The sequence below is a fragment of the Lathamus discolor genome, chromosome 4 (assembly GCF_037157495.1).
Source record: "Lathamus discolor isolate bLatDis1 chromosome 4, bLatDis1.hap1, whole genome shotgun sequence".
Taxonomy (NCBI): Eukaryota; Metazoa; Chordata; class Aves; order Psittaciformes; family Psittacidae; genus Lathamus; species Lathamus discolor.
Genome location: NC_088887.1, coordinates 38,029,103 through 38,053,559, shown reverse-complemented (window position 1 = coordinate 38,053,559; position 24,457 = coordinate 38,029,103). Strand labels below are relative to the sequence as shown.

Below are 24,457 nucleotides of genomic sequence, written 5' to 3'. Positions count from 1 at the left end.
ATTAGGGACACAGCAGCCATCAATGAAGCCTGCCCTTATGAAGCATGCCATAAAGTATCAGCCTGACATTAGCCACATAGCCACTGTGACAACTTGTTTTTATTTGGGACAGCCTGTACTTGCCAGAAATAAATACTTGATAGCACTCAAGACTTCAGTCACGAAACAAGCAGGTGAAATCGGACATACTTTTAGGATTTTATTTAGCAAATAACAACAAAGAAAGGTAAAATCAATGAGAGAAACTTACAACTCAAAGACCATATAAAGCATTCCATCTGAGCTGTATGTCTCCAATAGTTCAACAATATGAGGATGCTTCAGCATGTGACAAATACTGGCTTCTCTCTTCAGATCTGTGGAAGATAACAAGGCAGTATATTAACTATATATTCAGTCTGATGAATTAAAAAAACCCAGAAACAATTAGAACATGATGTTAGGAAAGATGTAAGATCCTTTCCAACCCTAACTATTCTATGATTCTATGTACACGTCTGAAATTATGAAGATTAGAGTTTATTAGAAAAGAACACTGATGAGATGATATTTAACTATTCCCCTTCAGAACTTAATTTCAAACTTAAGAACTCCCATAGATCTCAAAATACAAACACACAAAACTTAATAGGTTTACTTGATTTGAACTATTAACAAAAGATCTCCATCATAATCTGAAGAACTGTACAGTAATAAATTCCTTTAGCACACATATGCAGATTACACCAAGATTCTAATCCTAAACATACATCACTGCAAAATTATCTCCAAATACAGAAGACAGGCTCTTTCATCTCACTACAGAACTATTAAAACCTGGAGGTCTCTAGTCTGATACCTCTGCTCAAAGCAACATTAACTACAGCAGGTTGCCCAGAACTACATTCAGTTGGGTTTTGAACACTTCCAAGAATGGAGACTCTACAACCTGTCCAGGAAATCTATACCAGTATCTGATTACCCTCCTAAATAAAAAAGTTTTTTTTTCTTATGTTTAAAGTTCTTGAAGTTTACTTCTTTAATAGTGATTTTTTTTTTAATCACAAAGATGAAATTACACTGGCATAAATTTTAACCAGCATATATTAGCTTGCAGCTCTGCTCTACGTATGAGGCAGTAAAGCAGAAATGGTTTCGAATAAAGAGCAGAAACCACTATGACATCTTTCAAAGCTTAAGAGATTTTAACAATGCTCTTGACTTTCTCTGATCACAGAGCAATCCTTCTGCTAGTATAGAAATGCAAAAAAAAAATGATCAATTTTCTTTCTTCTTTGTTTAAACCGTTTGGTATTTTTGCTGTTTAATCATCCTTAAACTTTTTTTTTAATTTTCCTTTTCAATTCACCACTAATATTTAGAGGAATAGCAAAATCCTGAATGAATAACCATGATGATAAGTTGAGAAGAGAGGAAAAATATTACTTCATTAATTCTGAAACAGACATTTTTACTTTTCTATTCTTTTTCCATACAGATGATTAGCTCAAGAATGACCTACATACATATGTATGGGAAAACATAAATATGGTTTCTTCATTTGAGAATGGTTACCACTGTGTTGCTGTGCTACACAGAAACGTATAATGCACTGGTTTCATATGTGCCTTACTGCATTTCTAACATGAATCAATACCATTCAAATATTTCAGCAGCAATATGAACATTCTTTCATGTGAAGCATTTAACAGCTTACTAGAGATTTATGCTAGACTTTTGCTCTTTTAGTCATCTATAAATTCAACAGAAATGATCAGAAACTGGAGATGACTGAATTTTCGGGAAAAAATAGATTCAGAAAGTGCAAATTTTGTTACTATAACTTTCGCATTACAGTTGCATTATGCGCTACATCTCTCACACCCTTGGAAATATAATCTAAAAGCAAAATGAGCAGAGCAACCCCTTCAAAACCATTATGTAATGTCCTCTTGGGAAGTGCAAACAGAGCAGCAAAAAGAAGCGAGTAACTGTCTTTCACTGATGCAGAAGAAATTTAAATAAAGACATCAGCATAAAATTTGTCGTTTATACAGAGATGAAATTCTATCAAGAAATAAAACAGCAGTATGTCTTTCACTGTTCAAAATACTGGCATATCAGTTTTTATACCACCTTCATGAAGATTAACTACTAAAACCACATTCCAACATTCCCTTCCATCACAGTTTGGCATTGATTTGACGCTAAATGATTACAACCTCTTTTCTAGGTAGTGAGGTTCTCCTTGTCTTTCACTGAAGTACACATCCAGGGTTTCCTAAGTGGAATCACGGGTAAGCATAACAACAGATAGCCTAAGAGAACAGAGAACTTGGGGATTCTGTGAATGTTGACAGACTTCAGAGAATACCTTGCTTTTGTCTCTTATTGTATAACAGCTTTAATGTTATCACACTTCACCATGGTATCTGAGACCTATTTTAGATGGAAAGCAAAGTCAAAGTCCAACAGGAAACTACAGAAAACTCTGTTTTATTTAAAGCAAAAATTGTAAAATTGTAAAAATTGTGTTCAAAATAGTTTATTTTGGCCATTTACTTTATTAATTTCTTGTGGACCTTATTTATATTTTGGAGAGAAGTAGAACTGTGAGGAAGAAAACATATGCTGCCATTTACCTTGTTCTTTTGTGTAATACTGTATGAGTGAAACAATTGCTCACAGACTAAGTGTCAGCAGCAGAGGAAGGAGAAACGGAAAGTGTCAAATAATAACTCCAAACAGGAAAAAACCCAAATAAACAGAAATCACACAACAAGGTTTTGTATGACTAAGAGGTCTTGAGGTCAAGAGAAGAACAGTCCTATTTGTAAAACAGCAGGGACTTTTTAGAGTAGACCTATTAAGGAAGAAGAAAACTAGGTATAGAAAGACAGATGAGTACATACCACATTGATTCAACAAAGCCACAGGGTAGGAAAGAGATGACGGAGCCTGAAGTCCATTTGGACTGTGACCCAAGTGTCAAAATATGTCATATTTAAGACCAGTAAAAAGGAAAGGGGAGGGGTGAGAACAGGCAGAGATGACACATTTAATTGTTTTCACTTAAAAAATGACATCATGATGTACTCAGACCTTTATCAAATGCTTTTACCAGACTGAATTGAATTTTACCTTCACACGTTCCTCAAGACGTAAATAAAATCCCAGATGCCTACAGATACTCTTGCAGTTCTGAATACAACACAAAACCAAAGAGATGTTTGGCTGCAAGCAGGTGACTGAAGATTTCCTAAGAATAATCCCATTATTATCTTGTGACCCATTGTAATACCTGTAACTTATCATGTTGAATATAAAATTGTATGAACTATTTGCTACCTGCTGTTAAATTTTCTAAACCCATGCTCAGTATTTCAGCCAAGTTGTGTAATAATAAAGGTCCCACACATCCCATATGAGAATAAGCCTTTCATATTCAAAACACCTAAAAGAGCTTCATGACAACTCTAGAATCTGCCAATAAAGTAAGCTGGCTTTAAAAGCTTCAAGCAGCAAGTGATGACTTGTACCATTTATTAATAGCTATGTATCTCATTTAGAATGGTCTCCTTTGCTAAGAAACAAAATTTACCCAAGAGGACATACCTGAAGGCAAGACAACATCTCAGAAAACTAAACTAACCCGTCATATTTCAATTGCTGGACTAATTTACTTTATATTGGAATCCTTTTTGAACACTTCATTTATTCATGCTTCTTCTGTTGATATGGCTGAAGAAATGGCTTTCTGGTCCATACTTTAAGCCTCCTCTGTCAGCACTTCTTTCAAAATGAAACATTAATGACAACAGCAATAAATAGAAGACCAAGGCTTAAAAGCACAAGCCTTAAAAGTTTCTCTGCTGACTGCATGAAAGGTATTGTTACAGAACCAGAAATAGGAAGAAAAATTAAGTGTTTCATTTAGGTTGCTTAGCACATAGTTTGATACTTTAAATCACAATTTGAAAAACATTTATAAGCTCTCATTTTACACCACTGTTACCAATAAATATTCTGGAATTTCACTCTGTTCACAAAACTTTGAGGTGTTTTTAGCAACTGGAAACAATAAAGTCTCCATTTTATACGTAGCTAATTATTTAGAGAGTCACTGAAGTTGTTGAAATTGCATGAAAGTTCAAGACTTCTGAAACAAATGGGAAAGTATAAGATGGAAAAGGTAATTCCCAGTGATAATTGCCCCACACAGAAAATGCAGTCCTGTGTTTGGATAGCTACACTGAAAATGACTTGCTGGAAGCACTAAAAAGGTAACTGTTCTAAATAACTGCAGAGAAAGATAAACCAGTCTTTGACAGAAAATATAACACATTCGCATCATTTAAAATTCCTTGGGAATTAACTACCAAATATCCTACACATCTCTGACAATACTGGCAAACACCTGATTTCCTTTCAAAACCAGATATCCAAGGTTTTAAAACATCTCAAGCATACTGAGCCTATTTTGAAAGTATGCTCTTGCTATCTATCCTACAGCATGGAAGAATTAGATGCTGTCTAGCAGCCTGTGTTATAGCACCATTTTAACATCTTGAAACTGACATGCAGAAACTGTAGTAGCCACATCATTTTTGGGGGAAGGATGGCATCGAGTTAGCAAGATGGAAGATACGTCATTTTTAAATATACAGCATTCTGATTCTCTAGGGTCAGACCCTTAAAGGATTAGCTCTCCAGCCACAGCTTGGGTATAACACCCTTTCTCATGCTCAACTTCACCCATTCTCTTCAGGCTCCTCTACCCCAACTCTGAATGGTGCAGGGGGTGGGGGTCAGTACATGGTGGTTCCTCTCTGCTGTTCGTTCCTTCTCACACTTTCTGCTGCTCCAAAATGGGTCTTCCACATGCTGCAGAGGACATCTGCTCTGACACAGCAAACCTCCTTCCCTGATCTTGGTATTCGCCTCTTTTTGTTCCAGATTCCCCATGCCTCATTCCAGTGCTCACTACCCTTCCTCAAATGTATCTTACCAGAAGTGCCACACATGTCTGAGGGGTTTAGCTCTGCTCCGTTGGAGCTGTCTGGAACTAGCTGTATCCAGGCACAGGGCAGCTGTAAGCCTCTTCTCATAGACGCTATCCCTGCAGCCCCTCATTGCTCAGAACTTGTAACTTATATTTAATACAGCTTTGCTCCATTTTCAAGTAGCCAAGACTGCACTAGACACCATGCTTCAAAGGGTTCCAAAAGAGTAGACTACCTCCAAGTAGAGCACACAGCTATACACCTCTGCCTCAAGACAGCACATAACAAGCACGTGACGTCCTTCACAACAGCAAACTGCAGTTTAACTAATCATACTGTACCTGAGGTCACACTTCCAAAACCAGGTGAACTTCCAGAGCAATACTAGCTTAAAAGGTTTCCCCATCCCCATTCTGTTTGGTCATCTTTGCTCCTCTGTGAAATTACTCTAAGGCTTTATTATTCTGGTAATATAGCGAAGAAGTCATAAAAGCTCTCAGCACAGCCAACATACCGCAACAGCAAGGAGCAGTTGGAGGTGGGAACATCTTACATTGACATTGGCAATGAAGCTCCTATACTACAGAACCACAGCAATGTTTCTGCCCCAAAGATGTTATTTTTTTTTTACACACCCATCCCTCTGCTATAAGGGAGTATTCCCCTTTCTCTTCATTAAAACCACATCGAATGCCTTCCTGGGATATGTGACTGACTCCTCATCACACATACATCTGACCAGTCAATGACTCCTTGTTTCTACAAGTAGTAAAAGCTTTCCTGCCTCCCCTCCCACACACTTTGGGGTGGCTAAAGCTCCGTGGTAGCCAAGCTGATTTAACTGCTGGCTGTTTCTCCCTTCATCCCACACACATTCTTGCCCTCTGTTCCACTGTGCAGCAGCCTGGAGCTTGTCACACCACACAGCAAACCATTTCAGTGTTAACTCAGTGAAAAAAGAACAAAACCCATTCATTTATTTTTTCCCCACTGGCTCGGTGTCATGCAGTCTTGGCATGTGAAATGGCTCAGTGAGCAATCTCAAGTACAGAAGCTGGCTTAAGAGAAAGGAAAGGAACATGGAAGGAGAAAGCAAGTAAGACTGTGAAAGCCAGCACTTGGAGCTCCTTAGGATGTCAAGAAACACAAGTACAAGCACGAGTACACACCTTTCCCTGCAAATGTTTCTACTGTCATCAAATTTTTTATTGCATATCAATCTGTACCTTAATAAAAACATACAAAAAAAGAGAAACATGCATATAGCTTGTGAGTGGCCCTTGATAAAAACACCATGGTAATCAATAGTTACAATGACATTGTTAGACACTCCATCTCCTCCTAGTATCTTTTGTTTTAATGCTACTCAAATATTTGGAAATGAAAGAATGACATTACGAAAGCAAACTGAAATGCAGCTATAGCTAGTATTCAACAACCAGAATATATTTCTGAGCCCCCATGCAGAAACCTATGGAAATCTCCATTTTGTGGAATCAGACTTTATAGACGCCCGCTAAGTTCTGAATAACTTCCATTTTCTACTCTACTCTCTCAGTGTTTGGACATAAATATAAACACGTTAATGGCTTTTTAGCTGGAGCTGGTGCCTTGGGAGACTTAAAAGGCAATTTCCCTTCCTCAGTTTATACTCCATCAGCTATGTAGAACACGAAATTGGGTGTGAAAAACTCTTTCCTTGCCTTTTCTCTCATGACTTCTGATATATTCACCAGACTTGTCCAGAATCACATATCTAACAGACATTTTAAGTTAGTTTGCCTAGTCGTGTGCATGAAAGCAAACCCTGCCTTTTTTTACTTATTTCCTAATTTTTATTGGCGTACAAATAAGCAATGCTTCATAAATAAGACAGCGTATTTTAGGTAATGGATCAACCTGAACTAATGAAAATGTTTAGGAATGCCTGAAAGAATAACAGCTGCCTATTGAAGATAATTTAGCCCAAATAATTTCAGTCATTTAATTAAAAGATAATTCTTAGCAACTTTTCACAAAGCACCCACCACAATTAAAACCCCTCAAATCCAATCTTTCTCAAGCAGGAAAACAGACTGGATCTCTCTCCTGTGGGATTTTCTACATCCTACATCCACTCAGTTTATACTCAACAGCAGGTTCAGTGAGGTAGGGGAAGAGAGGAAGAGGAGGGAAACACATAAAAGTGAAACCAACACCTCCTGGATTATTTTTCTTTTAGATGCACAATCTGTATTTTGAACTGCTGCAACGTAGCAGTTTCAAAAGTGTTTCATAAACTCAACGAGGGGCATGATAATAAAAAGCAGTGTTATAAATGCCATAAATTAATTTAAAAAGGAATAAAGAGAGCTCTCTGTGTCACAAGTTTGAACTGACAAACAGAAATGGAAGTTGCTGCTAGAAACATTTTGGAACCTCTGCTATAAAATCTGAGGCACTTTCCTTGAGCCTATTGAAGGCTCTGTCTTCAATAATTAATGAAAGGAAATTGAAAATAGTCATTGACTTTCAGGTTGTGATCAATCAAATTACAAAAGTGGGTTCACTGCTGATAACCGTTATATTAAATCCCATGTTCCCACCTGTTATGCAGCACTGTACAATAGCCTGAAACACACCACCTTCACAATAACCATAGACCACAGGCTGCTATACTACAAACCACAATTTTAAACACTTTGTGATACAATGAACTCTTTAACAGAGGGAATCGGAAAGGTATGTACAGCAGCTCATTGTCAGAACATGTTGTGAAACTTCTTTTAAAAAATAAAGCAAAAAATAGAAAAACAATCAGACACCAGGTGTGTATTTGGTATAAAGAATGCTACATGCTGGCTGGAGCATTGAACTGGCAAAATGATCAGCTGTAAGGTCACAGTGGTCTTTACTTAAATGACTGAAAGGTCATAATTTCATAGTTACACTGACTGTTCTTTCTTGTAGTGAAAACTAACCGCTAAACTCTTAAAACCAGCAGTCCTATTTAAAGTAGCAATTGTTCCCCCTCCTGACAATTCATTCTCCCCTCCTGCACTATGTCTCCCCTTCAGGCTAGTGCAACTGCTTGTGCAACTGCACAGTAAACAGAATCAAGGAATCAACCTGGCTGCAAACAATCATTTTTTTTGTTTCCCCAAAGAGCTATTTTTCAACCAGACTAGTTCTGGCTAGTTCTGGGTATCTGCACAAACACTTACGAGCACAATAGTGTTGACAGCAGAGCAATAGAAACAAATGGCCAGATTACAGCAGCATTGCTCATCTCAACAGCAGCACTGGCTTGAAATGTTTGTCAATATGTCAAATCACAACTGCCTATGACATTGCCCTCCTCCTCCTAAGAGTAAAGATGTCAGATAACTAAAAGCACTAGCATTTCCTGATAATACTGTGAAATCTAATTTACAGTAGCGTTATAGCTTCGTATATTTAACTGAAACTCAAATTGAAAACAAAGTTGTAAGTCAGGTCCTATTTCTCTTTCCTCTCGGTAATTTCTTACGTTTGTGCAATTCCAAGTCGACTTGCGTACCTGCAGATTTCTCACTAGATGGCAACAGAGCTCCTACTTTGCTCTGGTATGTAGTCAGCAACTGAATACGAAATGTGGCTGCTTTTATTTAGCCGCGGAGAGCTTTACATTTGGCTAGTTTTATACCATTGATCCGACTAATAATGATTACAGTCCAAACCTAAGAACAACAACAAAGTAGGCCGCCCTAAAATGATTATGGTACATCCAGGGCTAAGCACCCTTTTATCCAGATTCTCTGGGAAACAATTTTCTCTACACCTAAGAAGCCATTCAGAGCTAACGACTACACCAGTAATCTACACCAGTAATCTACACTGCGCACATCAATAACTGTATTACCCAACTACAACAGGTAAGTTCTTGTTTAATCCACAGAACAATAACAGAAGAGCGTATTTATTGCTTTGAAGTCTGGCAAAAAGCTTTAGAAAGACAGTACCTGCAAATAGTGTAGTTTAAATCTCTGCAATTTCTCCTTTTCAAAGGTTAATCACCCAGGATGGTTTTTATTGGTTTGTGTTTTGTTTGCTTGTTTCCAGGGATATTTTTGCTGCACACGTGTGTGCACGGATGTATGTGTGTGTTTATGTTTGCTCTGCAGCCTTTGGCCAGAGTAATATAGGTAATGTATATCCCAGAATGTGCTAAGAGCATCATTATCAGTGCTGAATTTAGATTGGCAGAAAATTTTTACACCAGACTTTGACATCTCTCTAATATTTTGGCCGAAATTCACTTAGCAGATCAATTTAGCTAAAGGTTAGACTTTGCAGTCCTTTAAATGAATTTTTAGTACTCATGTACTAAAATGTAATGACATTACATGAAGTAAGTGCCCTTGAAGGCAATGAAACATTATCAAGAATGTTACTTGATCCTGAAAAACTTAAAGTTTGTTTCTGTTGCTGATCATTCTAACATTTGCAGTTTTATTTTTGTCTGAAATGTCTTATTTTGTTGTTTAGCCTCTACCTTAACATAATGAGAGGGAAACCTGCTTTTTGATATTAAAAAAAGGCTCTCAATTTCACAGGAAAAAAAAATCTGGAATTTCAAAGACACAAAAGGAGACCTAGTCATAATTCAGCTAGTTGAGATAAACTCTAACTTCTATTCTAGGAAGGGTTAAACAATCCATTACACTGTTGAACACTACAGGCAGAAAAAGAGTGCCTGTCCAAAGGCACTCGGAAGAGGGAAGTGACTGCTTAAGACGCTTCCCATACAAACAAAATTTACTTGTTTGTTTGCTTTGATCGAACTTAGGCCCTGAACTGTGGGCTCCGCATAGCTAATACGAAACCAGTTGCTCACTGGTGCTAGAAAGGAAATAGTCTACTTTGCCCATATCTAGTCTAGACAACCCAGGCAAAACCAGTATCTAAAATATCAGTGTACTCTGATGGAGCTAATTCTGCAATGTCACATAGCTCAGTGAGTGACAACATTTTACTTGTGGCAGCTGTGGCATGCCACCCAGGTTACTTGACAGACTTTTCAGGTAAAACAGCACAAGATGCATTATATGCTGCTGTACTGAGGCAGCCTGAGTACCAAAATCTCCCTTCACAGCACACTGAACTAGAGGGCAAACAGCATTTACAGTGCACTGCGGAGACGCACCCTGAGTAATAAATAACCAGCAAATTTTAAGGATGACACCGATTCTGTCCAGCTAGGAAATCCTGTAGCAGAGTAATGTCTGAACGCTGGAGAACAATTACCTTAACAAAACCTGTTTTCTGGTTCAGTGACAGAACAATGTCAGGAACCAGAAAACTCTTTTCAAGCAGTAGTAATCCAGGATTACCCATTGCTCTTGTTCCACTTCTGCACATGCTTCTCTTTGCAATTATTACCACAAGTCACAGATTTTTTTATCAACACCCCCCCCCCCCCCCCTTTCTTTGTTAACTAACACAATACGGGGCTTTGAGCAACCTGGTCTAGTGGAAGATGTCCCTGCCTATGGCAAGTGGGGTGAACTAGATGACATTTAAGGTCCCTTCCAACCCAAACCATTCTGTGATTACAAACCCAGTTTTGTAAAACAGTTGTGCAGCACTAGAGATGCATTCTTTACCAGAATTTCAGGATTTCATGCTAAGAACCGAAGTTTTAACTAGACTTGTTACTTCCACATATTCATAAAATACTTTTGAATATTGTCTATTAAAGTTGCAAAGCTTTAAAAGAGCACTTTTTCCCTTTTCTGCCTGTGCAGTTGCAATACTCCTCCAAGGCTCTGAAACTAGTGCTCTTAAAATATATTCCCCCTTTCACTCCATAAAAATGTAACATTGGTGATGAAATCAGTGGACCTGAGCTCAAACTTGTTTCTAGCAACATCCAAGTCACAGCTGCAGGAACAAGGTTTTAGCTTGCCTAACTTGGATTGTACAACAAGCTGAAAATACTGCAAGGTTTTACAAATCATCACTCATGCTTTCTTCTCTAGCAAATGTAAGTGACAGAGGTAGCATATCCCTGTAAAAAACCTATCCAATGACAATTTTGCTTGTAAACTGATTTGGATCACAACTAAAGGTCATCTGAGAAATATCTTCTTTCATAATATTCACACACTTCTCATGGTATTTAAAGAGCAACTCCTCTTCATCAATACAGATATGAAGAGGTTACTTCTTTCATCTCACCTAAGCATTAAGAAAACAGTATTTCATTTCCCTTCTTTATTATCTGGTGATGAGCAAAGAACAAAAAATACCTAAAATTTATACTTAGGAAAAATTGAGTTAGAAACAGGTCACCTAATCCAATCTGTGCATTTGGAAATTATATGAGAAAGTAAGTACACACTCGGAAACAAGTGTATCTGCATGGCTTTTTAACTAAATTCTGAGGAAGTTTCCCACTGCCTCTGAAATTCCAGGTGATACCAATGGCAAGAACCACATAGGGAATATATTCAACAATTTCCTTCACTGTCACAGTGAAGGGACACAGAGGACTGACATCAATCTATGACGTTTTGCAGTAACCTCCTCCTACTTGACAAAGCAAAGATTATTTAAGTACTTACATAGTACTTGCATGTAAACACTCTCAGAACTGAATTAAACTTCTTCAGATGTTAAAATGCTTGACCCAAATTTGTTCCAACAACTAACCTGTACTATCTCACTCCTGCATGCTCAGCATAAGATTCATTTTCTTTTGTTGGTATCTAAATGTGAAATGATGATCAATTAGAGTAAGAACAGAACCTTATAAATTCTGCTCATTTTTCTTGCTCTGAAGTGCAAGAGCAACAATAAGCTTGCATATATTAAATGGTCAAAGCATATTGTCTACTATTAGATTTTAGAAGTCCACAGAAGTAAAATAACTGATAATAATCTGCATCCTCTCTTGAAAACAGAGCTGTATAAGACCAGTGGAAAAAAAACAATTAAGAAAGTTCTTTTGTTAAAAGAAAGACCCAAATTTCCTTTCCTCACAAGTTATAAAAAAAGATGATAAAAAACCAAATAAATCTGTCTGCATTAAATACCACCAAATACCACCAGGATTAAGAATTTCATTGACATGATGGGTTACTTGGAAATGTAACACTCACATAGATCAGCTGACTCGAGAGACCTCCGACCCATTCCACAGATTCTTTAGACCACCCTTCCTGTCTCCACAACAAAATCAAACCAATATCTTAACATGACAACCCATGACTCCCAGGTTGAATGCAGCATTGTCCTGATCCTGAAAATAATCTGAAGCACACTTAGTTGCACAAGATGTACACTCCTTGAAGGAGGAAGCAAATACTGGTTCCTGACCTGCCTTCCCTCAGTTCCCACACCTCTCCTGGTGAAACAACCTGTTCAGTGTGTCTCACGATGCACAACCATGTTCTTATTTTTCCAGAGTACTGCAGTAGGCACAGGAAGACACGAAACTGAGGCAAGGAGGGGTATACATGCCACTACAGGAAGGGGATGAGTTATATACCTGTGACGTAAAAAGTCAAATTTGCAAGTCCCTGAGCTGTTTATGAAGGTCCTATATGCGACTGCAACAATATTAAGAGCCAGCTCAGGTCTAGCAGATTTTATTAGTTTAAATGCAGTAAATGCATAACAGCTATGCTGCTTCAGGGCATGATGATACAGTATAGTTTTTCCCAGTCAATACCTGAATTAATAAACCATGATGGACTTTGAGCTAGCTCTATGTAAGGTCACCTGAAGTCACAGTGGTGACCCTGGTTCTTGAGGATGCTCTAATAAACACTCACAGAAATGGACTGCCAAGAAAACAGGGCTGATACTCACCAAAGGGTCAGTTCTGGACTGGTGCTAAGAAAGAGCTCACAAATCTTGACACATTCAAGCATGCCGTACAAGTTTTGCACATCCACCTGCTTTCTAACACATCCCACTGTACCTGTTTTATTGCACTTCTTTTTTCTTACTCGCTACAGTATCTGTCTCCATTTACCAGAGAAGTAAAATTTGGCAGCTTAAATCCTCCTGTTGCATCAAGTCTTTGCTCATGAACAACTAATTAGGGGAAAAATGGCCTCAGAACACAGATAAATTCATACATTTTATATACATATCCTGGGTTTTTTTACACATACTACTGTCAGTTTGGAAAGCCTATTTGAGATTTTTAGGGAAGCAGGACTTTAAAACAGAATAAACAGCATAATAGCATTCTTAAGCTGAAAAAAATAAAAGTAATTACCAAAGCTATCAACACATTTTTAGGGGCTGCCACCACTGCAGGACCCAGCATATATTAACCCCATCTCCTCCCTGCCAACTGCCTCTCCAAAAAGACTCAATGTCACACATGTGGCCAGGGGCATGGAGACACTTGTGTGTGTTTGTTTCAATACCAGAACCAGCAATTGAAAGTCTGTCAGCTGATGATCAATAAAGCTGACTGAAATACGCCTTAAACTGGTAAACTCTTCTTTTGGCCATGTGATGGGGAAGGGAGGGGATGATGACACTAAAGCAGCAAATCTGAACTGCATGACCACCTTCAGTAAATCAGGCAGTGCCTGTAAGAAGAGCTAATCACACAGACAACTCCACACCCACAAGGAAAACAGGACATGACAAAAAATAGGGGAAAAAGCTGGTAGCCCAGACAATTTCTAGAATGGATCACCTAACTTTCAATCCTTAATTAGTATTTAGTTGTTCACCAGTGCTACCAGATGGACAGGAACACAGATAAGGATAGCAGCTTTGATAACATCTGAGTTTTTTTCTTCTCACTGTTGTTAATGTTACCTTGTACGTGCACTTTCTCCAGCTAATTTGCTTGCTTGTTTGTTATTTAAGGCAAAAAGAAAAATCAAACAACGCCTATGAGCTATTTAGGAAGGAACTGAGGTTGCAACCACAGCTATTTACAAGACATGCTTCTCCAGTTCCTTGTCCAACCCCAGCTTGCATTCATGTGTTAAACAGTCACTGGTAGCCTTTAGAAGTGAACCTCTACTCTGTTTTCTAAGTATACCACACTGGTTTATTATTTCACATTCTAGACGAACACACAACATACAGAAATATTTTCCTCTAAAGACACCATTAAAATTCCCAGCTGAATAAAATCAAACTATTCTTGTTTACATTTTCCTTTTAGCAAGGTAATCCTTCTCTAACCCTAACAGGTTTCTAAAGAAGATGTATTTAAAAAAAGTAAGCAAGCCAATCAAGAGAAAGTAAAGACTAGGAGGCTGAGGATGCAAGTCCTCTGTTCACTTTTTTCCCCAGCTTGAGTTAAAATAAATCAGTCCAAAGGTAAAAATAGCACCAAAGCCAATGCAAATGAAGAAACAGGGCTGCACAGTAAGGAACCTGGGTTGAAGAAACAGGGTTTTCCCTCTCCCTTCAGCAGCCAGGAGCCGTTAAATCAGCTCAACCAGTCTTACTGAGGGGAAAAGGGGAGAAGATGCAAAGCAGTGAGACTCACCCACACACCGCACAGATGGTAAGTGGCATCTAATAATCCTAGATGTTAGCATCCTGCATTTCCAGGGCATAGGAGTTTCTTTACTGGTTTCCCCTCAAGAAGCTAAGCTTTTGAGAGAGAGAGAGAGACAGTAGGTCCTCTATCACTCTATAGCACAAGAATAGAGGTTCTTGCAAACCTACAGCATCAGAGGTAAAAAGCTTCTTTCCAAGCACAAACACCACACTTGTCCAGCGCTGTGCTGGAAACACAGGCTCCAGTTTGTCACAGCTTTTCAAAGAGAATTACGAGGACAAAATAGAATACAACAATGATAACCAGTACAGACCTGAAAACAGTGATGTGTAACACACATATACTGTAATAAACATTTATGTGGTGCAACCTGGATTCAAATACTTATTCGATTTGGCAAAGCGAAAAAATTTACCTTACTCAGGCAAAGCGGTATTTCATAAGCCATTTTTGCTATTTATGATGCTATAAACTAAGGCAATATTTTCACCAGGACCTGCAATTGTTAATAGTCACTATATCACAGGCAATGTTAAAAGGGACAGATATTAAGATATCTACAGTAACCAGATCCGTCACAGTAGATAAAACAATAACATTTTTAACATAACTTTATTTAGTTAGTCTTCTGGGAAACCACAGAAAATCAAGAAGCTTGGGGTTTGTATCACTGATTCTGCTAAGTAACTTTCTGTAGAATTTGGAACAGATCTTTCACAGTAATTTCTCAGTTCTGTAAAGTTTTAAAAATTAATCCTCATTTATGTGTCTTAACAAATGATGAGACATTCTGAAAGAATAAAACATTACTTTTTAGAACCAGTCTCATTTGTGATAGGGCTTTTTCTTCTACAGCAACTTCAAACGAGAAAGAATTTGACCATGGCATATTTTAGGCAAAAGAGATAGAATGATCCCCTCCCCCACCCAAGAGATGCAATGTTAAGTCTTACTCATATACGAAGTGATCTTATGAAACAACTTCCAAGACAAATTTCTGTCATGGATTTTAAGTAAACCTGCTATAGATCACTGTATTTTTATTTACATTGCCAATTCACTTACTCTCACGGTGTATACTTCCTGGTTGGATTCATTTTAGGAAATCAAGTACATACAATACATTCAGCATGAGTAGGTTACTCTGGTGTCCCTGATCAGCATCATCGTTAAAATAAATTACTTGTAGTTGGAAAATGCCATGGCAGTAAGCGCTGTTCCAGAGTGCTAAGACTGCAGTAATACACAGAGCTGTTAAAAACAGGTCTCTCTCCTAACGCCAATGGCACTTAAAACCCCCCCAAACTGTTAAGTGATAACCTTAAGAAAGTGCAATTATCTTGCAGTGCTTAGTTAGATATGCTATAATATTCTCATCCTTCTGTCTTCTAGGTACTTAAGTGTGAAAGCTTTTAAAACCATACATCTTCCATTCCATTACTCTGGTAATGACAATTGTCTCAGTAAAATTCTTCAAATTTACTGGTTATACATGTAATACTTCTAAAAGTTAGAATTAGGAGGAAATGTAATGCAATATTAAAATTGATTTCACATAATGCATGTTCATTCAAGTTTTAAGTAGCCTTTAGGTTAAATTTAACTGTATAGAAAATCGTTGTATGTAAATTCCTTCACTCTATTAAAATTATTAATATAGTGGAAGAAAACTGACAGGACAATAATTGACATGATAGAACTAGAATACCAGGTAAAATGTAGAAAGCCTTTACGAAACAGAATTAATCAGTATTCTCAGAACACCCAGGTCTCTGATTTATTTAAATCAAAATGTTTCTCTTCATTAAGAAGCTATGTATCTCCAATATTCTACTCTATATGTTAACCAAGATCTTTTATTTAAACTGTTTTACAAGATAGCTTCCAAACAATAAACATTTCCATCTGCCTTCATATTAGGTAGACTTAATAATTTCTCTCAACATTTTTTTTCCTCTTTTTCCCCAAGATTTTCTTTAGTCAAGAAGGTTACAAGATTCATTTTTTATTTTTTCTACTGAAGCAACTCTTATGCTGGAAAACACAGCCATTGTTTGGCACTGTTTACAACCGGACTAAACCCATTGACTTGCACTCAAGAAAGGCAGACCTTCAATTGTGCAAATACCTTACTCTGTAGTTTCTATGAACGCGACACAGATTGTGATAGTTTGTCACTGGTCTTTCAGCTTTACCTTTTTTTTCCCCTGCTTAACTTTTCAGGTTGAAGACCAGTTAGGTGTTAGGGGGATTATGCTATGTGTCTTAATTTTAGTAAACTGTTTTACAATCACCAGTGCATATGCAGCAAATCGACAAACAAAGGTAAAAGCTTCTACATCCAAAGACTGATACAACTTAACAGCAATCAATGTCAACTATTAGGTAGCTCCTTTGTATTTTCTTAAGAAGTGATCTGAAGTACTCCTGATCAAAAATCATTTTTTGATTTGATTAGAGGCATGCAGTCTTGTTTATGATGAACACGCACACTTATTAAGTATATATGTATTACCTATTAAAAACATGCACCTATTTTAAAAGCTATCATTCTTTCTCCCATTTCTGCCTATTATTTAGGCAGTCCATCAAGGTTTGCTAATATAGCTTTACTTTTGCAAATTTCCATTGCCTCTAGCTCAAAAGCATGTTCATCCATAATCTAGTAAAAATACTAGCACATGCAGAAAAGGTCCAAGTGCAATGTTTGTAGCTGATTTGTGGCAAGATTATCCAAGATCATAACGTACCTATCTAACTTAGCAGAAATCTCAGGAGAGTACAAAAGAACAGGAATCTATGGATTACAAACCCTGAAATCTCTTTTTTGGAACAAGAAAGATTTCAGATGGGATTTTCACAGGATATAAAAGTATCCAAAACAAAAATCACGTAACCCAAAGACACAATTTTTGCCAATATCTTACACTATGGCAGAATACAGGTTTGTCATTCTGACATGAAAAGCAGTTCTAGAAGAGTGAAATTGCACAAGTATCATTATTTATCATATCACCACATTATTTGATTAAAAAACCCCAAACCCCAGCATTTAAGAGTCAAAGAAGGCTCTCCCTGGACTAATGAATTAACAGAAATTGCAGCTCAGCTGCAATTAATCTTGAGTTTTGTTGACTGAACAAACCAGAACAGAATACATGCTTGCATCCAAACAGAAATATTTGAAAATACAGCTGATGCTTATTATCTTCCCTGTGTTTGCAACCAGCCTGAATTATGGCAAGCACAGTTAGAAGCCTATTTCTGGACTATTGGCAAGGATCATGACTCGTTAGATCAGTACAGACTGTAGAAAGAGAAGTGTTTTGGAAAGCGTTTTCATTTTTCAGAACAGAAGCTGGACTTACCTCATTCGTTTTACAAAGAGATTAAAGACAGTCATGTTTAAGAATGAAGACTTGAGAGCATTCTCAAAATAACTCTTTTAAAAAGCGTATTTCCATATTTCTTTGCATAAATTTAAGTATGACTTTGCTTTGCAAAGAGGGTGAAGAAACACACCTTTGCAATTTTGTTTATTGTACTGGTAAAAGCTGCAGGCATTGCTTACTACTTTAAGAACACCAAAGGAACATCCTTGCTTCCCTCTCCAACCTAGATTTCTTTTTCAAACAAGCTTACTTTCTCAAACTCCTTCTCAAAGAGTTTGCTTCCCTAAGCAAGAAGACAGCTATAATTAAACTAGGGCTTCAGAAAAGAAAAAATGTTGTTGTGTCATAAAACCTTATCTACACACTCAGCAAGGAGTACAGAGGGACAATGGCATGTGGAGCAGAGGAGATCCCAAAGAGTACCCTGGTGAGCTGCTCCCAGGCTTATCACAGGAAAGCCATTCACCCATCAAGAAAGTAATAAAGCTGCCTTTGTAGAATGACAGAATGGTAAAGGCTGGAAGGAACCTCTGGACGTTATCTGGTCCTACCCCACTGCGGAGGCAGGGCTACTTAGAGCATGTTGCCCAGGACTATATCCTGATGACTTCTGAATAACGCCTAATGATGGAGACTACACAATGTCTCTGTACAACCTGTGTCAGGGCGCAATCTCCCTCTCAGTGAAAAACTGTTTCCTCAAGTTCAGACAGAGCCTCCTGTGTTTCAGTTTGTGCCCATTGCCTCTGGTCCTGTCACTGGGCACTACTGAAAAAAAACTGGCTCCATTTTCTCCGCACCCTCCCTTCCATCAATGACATCCCTCCTGAGCCTTCTCTCTGGCTGAGCAGTCCCAGCTCTCCCAGCCTTTGCTTGCAGGAAAGATGCTCCAGTCCCTTCATCATCAACCCGGAGGCCCTTTGCTGGACTCCCTCTAGTATCTCCATGTCTCTTTCTCTAGGCACTGGGGAGCATAGGACTGGACCCAACGCTTCAGGTGTGGCTTGACCAGCGCTGAGTAGTGGAGAAGGATCACCCCCCTTTACCAGCTGGCAACACTCCTCCCTAAGGAGGCAGCCCAGAATACTGTTAGCCTTTTCTGTGGCAAGGGCACACTGTGGTCTCATGATCAACTTGGTGTCTACCAGGACCACAACAGGACCTTTTTGCAAAGACGCTTTCTATCTGGGTGGGCCACAGCATGTGCTGGTGCATGCATTTGCTCCTCCCCAGGTGCAGGACTTTGCTCTTCCCCTTTCATGAGGTTCCTGTCAGCCCGTCATTCCAGCCTGTTGGGGACTCTCTGGATGGCAGCATGACCCTATAATTTATCAGCCATTTTCCCAGTTTTGTGTCATCTTCAGCTTTGGTGACTCTTTCCCATCATCCAGATCATTAATGAATATGCTGAAGATGACTGGACTCAGTATTAACTCCTGGGTACAGTGGTAGTTACTGGCTTCCAACTAGACTTCATGCCACTGATGAGTATCCACTGGGCCCAGCTGTTCAGGCAGTTTTCAGTCCACCTCACTGTCTGCTCATCCATCCCATATGGCATCAGCTTCTCTATGAGAATCTTCCTAGAGTCTAGGTAGACAAATTCCCTTGCTCTCCTTCATTTACCAGGCCAGTCATTTCATTTTGGAAGTTTCTCAAGTCGGTAAAGCATGACTTCCCCTTGGTGAATCCATGCTGATTGCTCCTGATGACATTCTTGTCCTACACGTGCCTGGAAACGGTTTCTAGGATTAGTTGCTCCATAACCTTTCCAGGTATGTAAGTAAAGCTAACTGACCTGTAGTTCCCTGGGTCCTCCTTCTTGCGATTCCTGAAGACAGGAATGACATTTGCTCTCCTCCAGTCTCTAAGCATCTCTCCTAATCAATATGATCAAACAAAGATTATCCAGAGTGGCCTTGCAATGATACCTCTTAGGTCCATGAGCACTTTTGGGCTCTAATGTATTGGACCCACATCTTTGCAAATACACTGGGGGGCAATGAACACCTTAACAATACATCATCCTATTACGTAGTTCAGTCCTGCTTCTGATTGACTCAAAGCAGAGAGTTCTTAGGCATCTCCAGTAGAAACTCTTCACAATTCTAACTACCAAATGTAAGCACATATATCACCATACTCTTAAACTACCATATACATGCAAACAAATACTTAGTAAAGGAACAGTCAAGATTTAGGTAGCATGAGATTTTAAAGACTGATTTTGAATAATAGTAAAGTGTGTCTGTAATATTTTATTTTTCTACGTTTTTTTTTCTGGGTAGAGAGATGATTAATATGGAAGGTTTTTTAGAACCCTGCTAAGCTACAGTCCTAATTACCATTTAGGAGATGGAGTTTGGAAAGCAGCACTGAGTTCAAAGCGACTGACTGAGGATGCAACTGTAGCTGACTGGGATGGACATTTCGATGATAGGCTTACCACTGGCTAAAAAAAAGACAACAACCAAACCCAAAACAATCCACAAAACAAACCTTTGACACTTATTTCTGAGACTTTTGTAAAGCATTCAGTATACCACAAGACATCCCAATTACCTGGCAGGCATCATTTTACTAGTCTGCTTGAAATACATAGTATCAACTGCAGCTTATCATTTGGGTTCTGTGATCTACGCTAAACCACAAGCACTCTCTGAAAGTGTTTTTCCTAAATTAAAAAATTCTATTAAGAATTCAAAATTTTCAGTGAAAGCTGCATTCTAAATGGTTCAGATTAAGCAAAAGTGATGCATAAGTACGAGTCTGCAACTCTGTACAGAAGTTTTCCTCAACTAGTAAATATCCTTTATGACTTGAAATGATTAAAATGTGCATTAATTATGTGTTTTGGTTTGGGTTTTTTTTTTCAGAAAAATAGTTTGATATTTTGTATTACCCAGAGTCACATATTTAACAATACTAGTTATTTCAGCAAAGATTTTAATTAAATGATCACCAAGTCCTATTTAATATGTACTAAGAGGAATTAACTTCTAAGCTATAAATCATATTCACTGACGTTCCCTGACTGAAATGACAGCAAATTTAAAACAACTTTTCATAACAAGATTCACTTGCAGAGGTCTTACTTTCTTGTTCGCATTCATGAAAATATTTTCTTGTTTCACATATATGGAAGTGGGATGTAACGTGAGAGAAAAGATTATGGCAATGTTCCTTCTGGAGCACTTCTCAATCAATTATGACTGCTTTTTAAAAAAATCCAGGTCAACTGCACACTCAGTTACATAACAAAAATAACAGTTAAATTACATATTATCTGCTGTATTGTTTAATGCTAATTACATAATTACTTTATTATATGTGTTCTAAGAATTTCAAGATACAGCAATTTTTTAATTAGTATTCTAATATGTTATTCTTAGAATGAGTAATTATTACAACGACACTTCATTTAATTGCATTTTGCAAGCTGTAAAGGTTACATTTATAAATCTTTCTGCTTGTACCATCACCAAAAGCAGTTTCAGGATAAGGTTATGTAAAGACCTAACTAATCTGGCAATGTGCAACTGGTCCACAGGGATTTCAGCCACTAAATACAAGTCATTTTTACATTACTGGCACTACAGTGAAACCAAGAACAGGTAAAGTTATCAGAGCAAAGTGTAGTCAAGTAGTAAAGGTCAAAAAAGAGGGGAGAAGAGGTATGTTCCTGCAATGCTATTGTATATTCAAGTACTACAGCAAATACAGTAAAACCAAATACATATTAAAGGCAAGGAACTGAAGTCACATAGCAAACAAAGCTGTCCTTGTTCTGGAGACTGATTATATAAAAAAAAAATTGCTTGCAAAGCATAAAACTTAATAATTTTCATTCTATTTAAGTAATAGTTCATAAAAACCAGGTAAATATTCTTACGTGCTTTAAAGTAGGTATAATATATTCACAAACTATGCCTTCCCTTCTGAAGATGGCAACAGCATTATGTCAACACTGCTGTGAATATGCTTTCATCAAATTTCAAGAAATTTTATGTTCTTGAAATAATACCATGTAATTGATCTTTATTACTCTTTGCTTATGATCTGGATGAAAGGCCATATTTTCTTGTAGAACCTCGTATTTGCTTCCCTGGACCAATCAAATTCCTGTGTGGGACTCCAAATGAAGTCTAAACAAAGTGACACTTAGTAGCCCATTCCTGGAAGCCTGTATTTGGCCACATGCTAGAAACAGTACCAAAAAGGCCCCTAATATATAACACTGTATTTTATGCTTCACATATATTATGTGAAGCTTTGCCCAAGACCAAATTCTGTATTTCTAACCATTAAAAAAACACACGCACCTTTTCTGCAGTAAACTTACTTGCAATAGTAAGAGATTAAAAAGAATCCTGAAAAAGAAATCCTTGTTATGTTCTCATGCATTCCTGTGATTCATTGGATCTATTATCTGGTTAACATGCACAAACACTTACAGAAATGTCTTCTGGGCAAAAAAGCTTGGTTTCATCTCTCATGTTTTATTTCTGCATAGAAGTATTTAATTTTCATAACACTTTATGACAGTTATAGCAGAACTATAGAACAGACATTTATGAAAATTATACACAGAAATTAGTTAAACTGAATTTATAACCAGAGCAGCCTATGGCTTTTCCAGGAAAACAAAAGAAGAAAACTCAAATCCTTCATTAAGTTAAAACAAGCAAACCTCTCAGAAAGGCTTAGATAACATTTCCTGTACCAGAACAGGAACAGCTCTACACATGTGCATAAGAAGTAGAACTATGCTGGAAATGGCGCATTCCCCCAAAAGGTAGACTTTTGAAATGACAAATATCAGACATGGTTTTAAGCATCAGTCTTCAAGTTCTGGTGATAAGCACAAACTCTAGTACAGGTCCCTTTCATCATGACCTTGACACCTTCCCTCTCCCCAAAACATTTGTACAGCATACACAGAAACTGTAGTGATATTTAAAAGACCAGCAACATAAACTCCATGACAGGCAGCTATCAACATTTTAAACACTTTCACTTCAAAATTCCGTATTTATGTATTTTCTTATCAACAGAGGTGTCACTAATACCATCTGATTTTTGCAGTCTATGAACAGATGCCTCAACGTCTTCGGTACCAATATGTACATACTCAATGAATTTTCAAGAAAGCTCCTGTATAACAGTTATATCTGCAATACTAATATCACTAAATCCTTTCAGATTTCTCATAGGTTTAAAATAATAAAGGAAAAAGCAGAGTCAAGCTGATCTAGTTTTTCATTCTCTGAAATATCCTCGTATTTTCTGCTTCAGTGAAAGTAAACCTATAATGGTGCCTTCCGCATACTCTTACTAAATTATAGGAATGCTGGTGTGAAATGACCTCTGACAGTCACCTGATCAGACTCTGACTCAAAGTGGGGTTATCATTAGATCAGGACAGCTGTGCCTTCATAAGCAAATTCCTGAAAACCTCCAGCAAGAGAGGTCCTATGACCTTTCTGGGCCACCTGTACTTGCTGCACCACCATCCCAGTGGACAGGTTTTTCCCCAGGTTCAGCCTGAACCTTACAAGCAACAATTTCTGACCATTACTCTTTTCTGTAATAGCTGTCATTATTAAAGACAGCTTGTCTCTGCCATTTTTGTAATTTTTCAAATAGTTGTAGACTAGTGTTATCTTAGCCTCTTGGCCTCCTCTTCACCAGACTAAATAAACCCAGCTCCCTCTATTTCTTCTTTGCCCATGATGTGCTCTAGGGTCCTGACTCTTTTTGACAGTCCTTTCCTGGGACCTTCCAGTTCTTTAGCATCGCTTAGACTGTGAAGCCCTGAACTAGACACAATAGCTCAGATGTAGGCCCAATAATGCCACACTTCTGGCAACTTCCATCTGTGAAATACAGAACAGCACACAACTCACAGCTACTAGAAATTGCATATAAATTGGTATTTCCAAATCAAAGGCAAAAAGTTGCTCTTTCATAAAATCCAGTCTACATACAATATAGTATCATAAAATCTGATGCCATACAGATTCGCAATGCCTTTTACTTGGAGACTTGGGTTCAACACTAACACTACATTTTTTTGCTCAAACATTTGAAAAAAGCAGGGATATAGGTACGGAAATTTACACACAGATACTTTTGCAAAAAATAATGCTATTCACCACAGCCTTCCAACATCAAAAGTTAAGATACTGTCGGGCATCTTTATCTAGAATTAAACAAAGCTTTTAAAATTAACAGCACTGATAAAGCAATTGCAAAAATGCAAGTCTAAATAATAACAACAACAACAAGAATAATAATAAACCCAAACAAACACAAAACCAAAACAACAACCAACCCTCCCTCCCCTCAAAAAACCCCAAACAACCAAAACCCACAAACAAGCAACAAGGGTAAAGTATTTCAGGAAAGGAGAACAAGAGTAAGATCTCAACTGCAAGAAAATACCTCACAACCCAAAAATATGTCAGGGAAAAGATCTGTGGGCTCTTTGTGGGAAAAGAAAACACAACAAAACAAACCAAAATCAAACTAACGCAAACTTTCACATTTCCATCGCCTCTTGCCTGCCCCCCCCCCCC

At 37.8% G+C, this 24,457-nt stretch overlaps 1 protein-coding gene across 4 annotated transcripts in view; it reads right to left on the bottom strand.

Moving 5' to 3' along the window:
• CASK (calcium/calmodulin dependent serine protein kinase) overlaps positions 1 to 24,457 on the bottom strand; it is a 204,677-nt gene that overhangs the window by 118,755 nt on the left and 61,465 nt on the right. For all 4 annotated transcript variants that reach the window (XM_065677115.1, XM_065677116.1, XM_065677117.1 and 1 more), the window contains exon 3: positions 251 to 356. In XM_065677115.1, the coding sequence (XP_065533187.1) occupies positions 251 to 356 (106 nt within the window). The remainder of the gene's footprint in view (positions 1 to 250; positions 357 to 24,457) is intronic.